This window comes from Sceloporus occidentalis, unplaced genomic scaffold (genome assembly GCF_023333645.1).
Source record: "Sceloporus occidentalis isolate IW3139 unplaced genomic scaffold, rSceOcc1.0.p SCAF_7, whole genome shotgun sequence".
In the NCBI taxonomy this organism is placed as follows: domain Eukaryota; kingdom Metazoa; phylum Chordata; class Lepidosauria; order Squamata; family Phrynosomatidae; genus Sceloporus; species Sceloporus occidentalis.
The window spans coordinates 17047275-17056434 of NW_028316987.1; the positions used below are offsets into that span (position 1 = coordinate 17047275).

General features: G+C 40.3%; 1 protein-coding gene across 4 annotated transcripts in view; it reads right to left on the reverse strand.

The window, feature by feature from the left end:
- The window catches only part of VPS25 (vacuolar protein sorting 25 homolog), a 38060-nt gene extending 30857 nt beyond the window's left edge, over positions 1 to 7203 (reverse strand). For 3 of the 4 annotated variants that reach the window (XM_089532179.1, XM_089532177.1, XM_089532180.1), the window contains exons 1-5: positions 7080 to 7203; positions 4468 to 4613; positions 4102 to 4155; positions 3389 to 3477; positions 3110 to 3185 (exon numbers count right to left, since the gene is read on the reverse strand). In XM_089532179.1, coding sequence (XP_089388305.1) covers positions 3110 to 3185; positions 3389 to 3477; positions 4102 to 4155; positions 4468 to 4613; positions 7080 to 7189 — 475 coding nt within the window. In that variant the 5' untranslated portion in view covers positions 7190 to 7203. Of the gene's footprint in view, positions 1 to 5; positions 562 to 3109; positions 3186 to 3388; positions 3478 to 4101; positions 4156 to 4467; positions 4614 to 7079 lie in introns of those variants that run through there. The other variant, XM_089532178.1, reaches the window with a different exon arrangement.
- Between the last annotated feature and the right edge of the window lie 1957 nt (positions 7204 to 9160).

Sequence of the window (9160 nt, forward strand, 5' to 3'; positions counted from 1 at the left end):
GACTATTCTAGTAAATAATGTGTTGTTTAATTTTTCCCAAAGTCCTTAATGCCTCATCCTGTCATGGACAGCACAGTCTGCATGGCCTCCTGGCCCACAAGAGGGGAGTACTGTATTTTTGATCCCAAAATTGTGCCTCAGTGCTACAAGCAGCAGGGTCTGTGATGTGCCCTGCAGTTGGAAGGTCAAAATCAAAGAGCCAAAATTTGCTTCATGTTGACTGAACCCTGTTTCCCATAAATCTATTCAGAGCATCATCAACATCACACGCCTCAAAGGAACGAAGCTACAGCAGCAGCAAGGAGAAACACAGAGTCAGATGCGGAGCCACCAAGGCAACATTTTGATGTTTGGCCTTCGATGCAAGAAAACCAGAGCACAGAGAAGCCCTTCAACCCAGAAAAGGTGTTTGCCCAGTCAGGCTAGAAAAACCAGAGCAGGATCTCTGTTAGAAGAACTTGACACCTCGCCCATCATCTAAGGTGATGATTTCGGCTTTATGTTCCTGCTGTAAAGCTTGCAGAGCACGGAGCAGCATGGATTCTTCCAAACCATGGAACTCTAGAAGAGGATGAAACAGGCTTGGTTGAAAAAAAAATAGTAACTACACACAACTCCCTCCCCACAGGAAGAGTGAGCAGATACTTCATAGGATAGCAGGCTACAAAGGAGACAACTTAACCAGATGTGCAGGGAACCACAAAAGACAGTATTCTGATTCTGCAGGTTATAAGTACAATATGGCTGTGTAAACAGTTCTGAAGTAATAGGTTACAAGTATCATCAATACCTGCACCTTTTTTTAAAAAAAAAAGAGGCGATTTAATAGCCTGCTATTAACTAAATAGTTAAAAATTTGGTTTTTTTAAAATGTTATGCCATGTTATTATCAATCTTAAGAATTAAAAAAAGAAGGAAATGTAGCAAATAATGCAATGAGAAATGTGACAAGTTTCTTTTTATAAAGACTGTAATGACCAATGACAACACTTTGTAATTTGTAATGTAAACTAATTACTTTTGAAAAATAACTTTCCAAGTCCTGGTTATATATATAATTTTACATTTCAGTGTAGAATCCAACACTTTGGTTTTGATTTTTGAAACAGAATAGGTTTCTGGCCTTTAAGACTCCCAAGAACAGAAATATACCTGAGCAATGGTAATATATCAGTAATGCCAAGTGGAGGCTAGAGTAATTTCATAGAATGTAAGGATGAGGTTTCATGCTTTGAACATGTGATATATCGTCAAAGAAAGGACAATGTGACTCTCACCAGGTAAGAGAGTCCACAATAGCCTTCTTAGATGTTTCCACTTTACCTTAGATGGTGTGGTGGGTCATGTAAGACCTCTCATGATGACCTGAGAGGCTAGATAGAATTCTGGTCCAAAGTCTTTGACAGCTTTGAAGGTACAATTTATTTTTCTCCTAGTTTGCTCTGCTCAGTGATTAAGTCCTGTCTGTGAGGTACTGTATTAATCACACTTTTAATATGTTTCTCATCCAGGCAGACTCCAAGCAGTTAACTTTCTCAAGTGCACAGTCCTTCAGGGTGGCTTTACTAAAACCTTTGCTAAAACTTTTCAGTTCAGTTCAAAATCTCAAAATTTCAAAATTCAGACCTTTACCTATGAAGCAACAAAGCATTTTGCTACTTCCTGAGATGAAAAATAAATCCAACACACCTTCCTTCCTTTTCTTCCTGACCCTGCTTTCTTTGTTCCAACCTAATAGTAACAACAGCTTTTTAATAGTACTATAAGCACCTTCTGGTGCACAGAAGTGAAGGAAATGTATGGCGTGTGGTCTGTGTAGTGCTTCAACAAGCAGCAGCTGCCACCACTGGTTCCTTCCTCCCTCTGCTGTTCCTCCAAATACGTTGCTTTTGCCTTTTTGCCTTGCAAACACCCTTTGTATTGCTCCTGTGGCACCACTGCCACAGGGGCAATACAATATATTATAACCTCCTCTAACATGGCACTCATCAGATGTTTTAGATTACAATTCCCAGCATCTCTGACCATTCTGTAATGCAAACAATCTGAACAACAAGATGGGAATATTGATTAGAAAGCAAAAGTTATTTCTCCATTTTCAAACTTGACCCATAGTTTGAAGGTTCTGATCCTGAAAACTACAAATTAAATACATACTTATTAGAAAAAAAACTATAAATAATCGTTTGAGGAAGCGTGACATCTATCAAAGAGGTTCATATTCCTCTTTGCCAATATCTCCAAGTAAGAAGCTTCTATAACATACAGAAAATAAATTTATAATTGCACAAGATGGCATATTACTGAAAGAAATTTAAAAAAGGAAAACTGTATAATGTTTTTGCTAGTAATATCAATTCTTGCCCACCCAACTAGGTGATTACTGCAGCTCCTGTTGCTTGCTGTAGTCACTCCTTCAAAAGCTACTCTGATCAATATTTAAAGGATTTATAAAATGAGATGGTAGCAGAAGCATGAGTTCAAGGAATTTGTAATTCTGATATTTTGCCATGCTAATCATATAAAGGGATGTCCATTTATATGTGATGGTACTGCATTAAGATCACAGGAATACTGAATAATGGATGAAACAATTAATATTGCCAGTTGAACTACACTTAGGAACAATTAGTTTACCTGTTAAGTTGTGTAGAAAATGCAATATTGGAATAATTTTAGCACAAATTCATTTTGAAAATATATGTGGTTAAAATATACATGGCCATCTTTCAGGTCACATTACACAAATCAATAATGGAGCCATATTGTCCAACTGTCGTACGATGTCAAGGATGGAAACATTATTTGAATAAAATCATATGACTTAAAGTTTTAAGATGAAACCCTATTTGAAATGTATGATTTGCTGCTCTGGATTTTCAAAACTTCCCTTCATTTTGGTTTTAAGGAAAGATAATTTTAAAAAGCTACAGAAATGTTCAGCAGGGCGAGGCATAGATCAGCAAGTAGGTTTCTTTAGGAACATAAGGAAATGGAGCTTGCTATGTTGAATAAAAGAGGCAGAGAAAGACAAATAAGTCGTATGAGCATGAAATTGCCCTGCCTCTACATATCACTACAGTGTGAAATATGCCAGATGCATAGTTACCTTCATTTTCTGTCTCTTCCCCATTGGATAGCTCATATAATGTGAAAACTGAGTTGGTAAGTCCATTCTTTGACACCTAGGTTGGGGGGGGGGAGAGACAGAGAGGGAGAGAAAGAAAGATCTCTTGACTTTTAGTTATGTATAAATGTATCACCAGCTACTTCACAGGATAGAGATGTACTTCCACAGATCTCCAGGACTCCCACCCACAGCATTTAGAAGTAGAATTAATTATGTAATGTTGGCCAATGCAGTACATACACCCTTATTTGCTCTTACCCACTGATAGATGAGCTTGCCCCATTCTTCTGGACGTCGCCACATGATCAGAAAACTAGATTTGTTCTTGTCAAGCCACTCAAGGTTGCCTGGAATGAAGCATAAAATGCATTTAATACCAAAGTCTGCTTAAACATATGCAACACACATGAATCTTATGGTTAGTCTTGAAAACCATGTAAGGAAGAAATCTCGTTGGCACTATCACTCCAGCAGCCTGGCTTACAGCCTGGCTTGTGTTTCCATAAAAACACCTTAAATATGGCCAGGATTAGCTGCAAATTAGCATACTCAAGTGCGAGTATCTTCGGTCAAAACAGCTAACACAGCAGAACATATTGTACTCAGATGCAACCAATCAATAAATAACCAAAAGATCATACTAGAGAATGGTGCACATCTTTACAAAATTATCTGTAGAAAATGCTGACTTTGATATTAGGAAAACATGGCAGGATAATCTTGAGATTTCAAAACATCTGTTGCCATTTCAAGACTGTGTCATTTTATTTCTACTATCAATGACGACTCATTGCTTTTTGTGTAAAAAGAGAATTCAAACAGACTTGTAGACGGAAATCTCATATGCTGACTTGCTTCTGCAAGGAAGCTGGCTTTGTTTTCAAGACTAGCCATAAGTTCCTGGCAGGTATATTAAAATAGGAATTATGTCTACTTGTTTAGTCTTAACATAATGATAAACCACAACCCACCTTTTTTCCTGAGCTCCTCTAATACAATAAGGATGGATTCCAATGGGAGTTTTCCTGTTTCACAGCTAAGGAAACAAACACTGGAGTGGGGGGAGGAAGGGTTCGACAAGTAGAGAAAATAACACAACAATAAATCTCTCAGCTCAAAACAAATAAAGGAAAATGGACCAGTATGCTTCTCTCTATTCTGTATTTATGCAGAGCTATGCCCAGCCAACAATTGTCAGAAGCTCAAACTGTTCCCATTTGAACCGTTCTTCCAAGGCAACTTCCCAGCACTTTTATCTTAATAAATCAGCACCTTAATGAATGAGCCGACCTCCCTTGTCAACTCAGCAAGACATTCCCACACTAAGGAAAGGATACGTTGTAGTTTCCAGTTGTTGAACAATGGGCTCTCCTGGGCCTCTGCAACTGTCATAGTGTAGAGCTTGTTGACACGGCAATAAGAGAGTGCTAAGGAACACCAAGCAGTCAGCTGCTTCTGCCTTGTGTCCACATTGGGCTGTAACCTAAACAGAGTAACAGGAACACATATAGTAGTTCAGCAGACTGTTCAGATAGATCTTTTAAGGCTCTAAACCAGAATAAAGCTTCCACCAGTCTCCTAAAACCAACTCTCATGTATAAAACCTGACAGTTTTAGTTGGTATATTTCTTTCAACCTTTTCAAAGCAACAAGAAAGATTTCTCCATTCTCCCCAATATTAAACCTTTTGTATTGTACAAGTCAAAACACGCCAAATTGCTTACATCTTTCTTTGTGGGGCTATCCCCTAGAGTCTAGAACAAGGGTGGGCAAGATGCAGCTTATACTCTGAACTCTGAAAGCATTTCATACTCTAAATAATATAACATAACATAACATAATATATATTATTAATAGTTGCAGGTGGGTTAGGTCACATTACATATTTGTATGCACATTATATTTTGCATGCTTTCATGGCTGTCATCCATAGTTTTTTTGTGGGTTTTTCGGGCTATGAGGCCATGTTCTAGAAGAGTTTTTTCCTTTCGCTAGCAGCTATGGCTGGCATCTTCAGAGAATGCTAGCATGGAAGAGAGTGGGGTATATATATTGTGCTGGTTAAGGGGAAGTAATTTGTATGTTGATCTGTGTATTGTTCTGTTGTTGAATGGCAAATAGACACCCTGAAGCCTTGCCATTCAACAAACAGAACAATACACAGCTGATGGAGAAATGTCAGGAAGAAACTCTTCTAGAACATGGCCTCATAGCCCCAAAAAACCACAAAAAACTATTTCCCCAGTGATTTTCAAGGGTGGAACACACACATAAAGAATGTGGATCCTGTCTTGTTCATATGTATAATGGTAAAGATAAAAGGGGACATCTCCAAAGAAACGTTCTTGTTCAAATGCACTGGCAATTCTGTTGCAATGTCTATCATATATACTTGACTATAAGTCAACTTCACATATATATCGAGGGAAGGTTTTGTTGCTAAAATTATGGATTTTGCTATGACCCATGGATAAATCGAGCATAAAACTTGGGGGCATGTAGTAAAGGATCTAAAGCAGAGGTTCCCAAATTTTGCCCTTCCAGGGCTGTTGGACTTCAGTTCCCAGAATCCCAGGCCATTCGCTAGGAGGGCTGAGGCTTCTGGGAGTTGAAGTCCAAAACACCTGGAGGGCCAAAGTTTGGGAACCACTGATCTAAAGGATGAAACAAAGGAAAACAATGGCAAAGAACAGGCATAATTATTTGTGTTCAACATAGAGGCTGGATGGATCAGAGAGTAGAGGTGGGCCAGTGCTTTCAGGACAAATTATACTCTTGCCTTTCACCAGGGGATGGCTCCTTTTTTAATAAGAGTGAAAGTAACAGTACTTAAATTGACCTGTGGATGAGTCATCTCAAGTTTTTTGGGTCTTTTTTTTTACTGAGACTTATACATGAGTATATAATACAGGAATTAGCACTGTAGGAAGGAGCTGTCTGCACCACCAGGGTTACTTTCTATTGTGGAAACTCTCCATGGTAAGCAACCAGGACACAAGATGTCATGAGCAGCCACATAATGTGCAGATGTCTGAAGTGAGGAAAGCACCCTTACCCTTCTGAGCGAGTCTATTAGGAAGTGAGGCAAGTGCCTCGGGTGGCAAGAGTGCCAAACTATGTGCTCCCCTTTCTAACAGGCCTCTGTTGCTACTGCTGCCTTGCCTCTGTTTCCCCTCACTGACACAACCTTGGCTGTTCCTTCATATTGTCTCTTGCTTCACCTCCCCTCTTCTCACCTATCTTTCTTCCATTCCTCCACCTACTTGCCTCACCTTGTGCCACTGCCTCTGAGTGACTTGTTGTCCTTTAAACTAAGGGCAAATAGGCAAGCTGGAGATGATGGTGCCCTTATCCCTATTCTAAGTGCTGGGGAAGCGGCCCAAAAACATGGGGCAGCAAGCTCTTTTCTTTCTGTCTCAAGAAGCTCATGCTGCAGCCCTGATCCCTAGTTACAGCACAAGTAGTTCTGTGCATGACAGCCAATATGATGAAGTGGTGTGAGCACTGGACCATGACTCTGGAGACCAGAGTTCGAATCTCAGCTCAGCCATGTAAAACCACTGGGTGACCTTGGGCAAGCAACACTTTCTCAGTCTCAGAGGAAGGCAATGGTAAGGGGACACCTGGCTGAACAAACTACAAATGAAAGGGATCTAGGAGTCCAAGTAGACCACAAGTTGAACACGAGTTAACAGTGTGATGCAGCAGCTAAAAAGGCCAATGCAATTTTAGGTTGCATCAATAAAAGTATAGTGTCTAGATCAAGGGAAGTAATAGTTCCACTCTATTCTGCTCTGGTCAACAAACTCCAACTCCCAGAATTCCATAGCAAAGAGCCACACAGCAGAGTTAAAGCGGTTCCAAACCGGGTTATCTCTCCCATGTAGATGCAGCCTATAGAGACCTCAGCCAGGGCAGAAGCGGGGGAGACTTGGGGCTGGGGACTCACGTGAAGAAAGGCGGGAAATTGTACTGCCAGGGCCACTCGAAACTCATCATCGCCTCTGAGTTCAAAACGGAACTTCCGCCTTCTTGGAACCCCAACTTCCGGTCCGTCATGCAAACAGCTCCCTTGAAGCCCCGACTAAGCGTTCCGAGAGAAGCCCCTCCCTCCTAGTGCCTAGTGGATGGTGATTGGCTGGCGGGTGGGTGGCCTCTAGAGCTAATAAAAGGGAAGATGCACGCATCCCCCCGTCCGTTTCCGGGTTCAGTGCAGTTCTATGGTCAGTGTCTTTTGGACGTTGACCATAGAGTTGCGCTGGAGGACCTAGATATTCCTAGAGAGAACATATTAATCAAATACATGCAGAATCGAATCAGTAAATATCAAAGCCACAAATATGGAGGGATGAGTGTAATCCAGTTTGAGACTGCTTTAACTGCCCTGGCCCAATGATGCTAGGGAATTGTGGGAACTGTAGTTTTGTGAGGCATTCAGCCAACCCTGGTGCCACAATAAACTACAGCAGTGGTCCCCCAACTGTGCTCTTTTAAGAGCTTTTGGACTTCAGCTCCCAGAATCCCAGACTGTTGGCCAACATGGCTGAGGCTTCTGGGAGCTGAAGTCCAAAAATCTCTTATTAAAGGGCACAGTTTGGGGACCACTGAACTACAGTTCCCAGGATTCCTTAGCACTGAAAGCAGTTAAAGCGGTCTGGAACTGGATTATTTCTGCTGTGTGTTTTGGGTTTTATCTGTCACAAGTGACTTGTGACAAGTCTCTGAACTGTTGAAAGATTTGGGCATTCCCCTTAATGATCTGAAGTGTTCCTCCCTTGAAAACTGCCCAGTTTCTACACATGGAAATTGAACTATATGCATAGGTTAAATTCCTTTTTTTCCCTGGAGGATTTCATAACTTCCTCCCAATTCACGACTTTAAAGTCACCAAAACCTTTAGCTGATTGACACATATGAATACGTGGCACAATATTTTGTTTTGTATTATCTTCTTGAAAATAAAACATTAAGTAGATATTCAATATCAAAATAAAAGAGCCTGCCTACACTCAAGTTTACAGTTTAAAAAGTGAAAGGGAAAGTAGAGGAAGAGGAGAGCTGATGCTCAAAAGAGGTGGTAAGACACTATATTAATCACTGATGGGCCAAGTGCACCTCTAGACTCCCTGCATCCCAACTCCACTTATTTACTATTTATTTAAATACTTACATATATATCATATATGTATATATCATATAATCTCATGGTGGTATACAATAAAATTACTTTAGCCAATTTAAACAATGCAAAATAGGAAAAACAATTTAAATAGATCCACAACATATTGTTCAAATTTGATAAATCAAGATTGTTAAATAGTTTTTTGTGGGTTTTTCAGGCTATGTGGCCATGTTATAGAAGAGTTTATTACTGCCGTTTTGCCAGCATCTGTGGCTGGCATCTTAGAGAAGATGCCAGCCACAGATGCTAGTGAAACATCAGGAATAAACTCTTCTATAACATGGCCACAGAAAAACTCACAGAAAACTATGGATGCCGGCCATGAAAGCCTTCGACTGCATACAAGACTGTTAAAGTCAGTTAAAAGTGTTAAAATGTCCATGTGGTGTTCAGAAGTCCATGAAGAAGTCCCAGAAGTCCATGTGATGTTCAGTTTACCCTCTGAATGTAATTCCCTCTTTCCAGGCCAATACATTCCAGAAAAGGAGAAAGAGAGAGCAAATGAAAAAGGAAAGAGTCATGAAATGGAGGAACTTTGTTGTAGATGTTGTGTACCTTAAAAAAGTTGTTTCTTACTTAAGGTCACCCTATTATGGGTTTTACTTGGCAAGATTTGTTCGGGGGGGAGTTGCCTTTGCTGTCCTCTGAGGCTGAGAGAGTGTGACTTGCCCAGTGGTTTTCCATGGTTGAGCAAGGATTCAAATCTTGTTCTCCACAGTCATAGTCCAACACTCAATTATTGTTAGATACTGGCAGAATGAAGAGGACAATGCTCACAGAGAGAGGAGAGGTATATAAGAAGGGTCCAAAAGAGTGAAGAGGCTTAAAAACAGTATTAATTCAGGGTG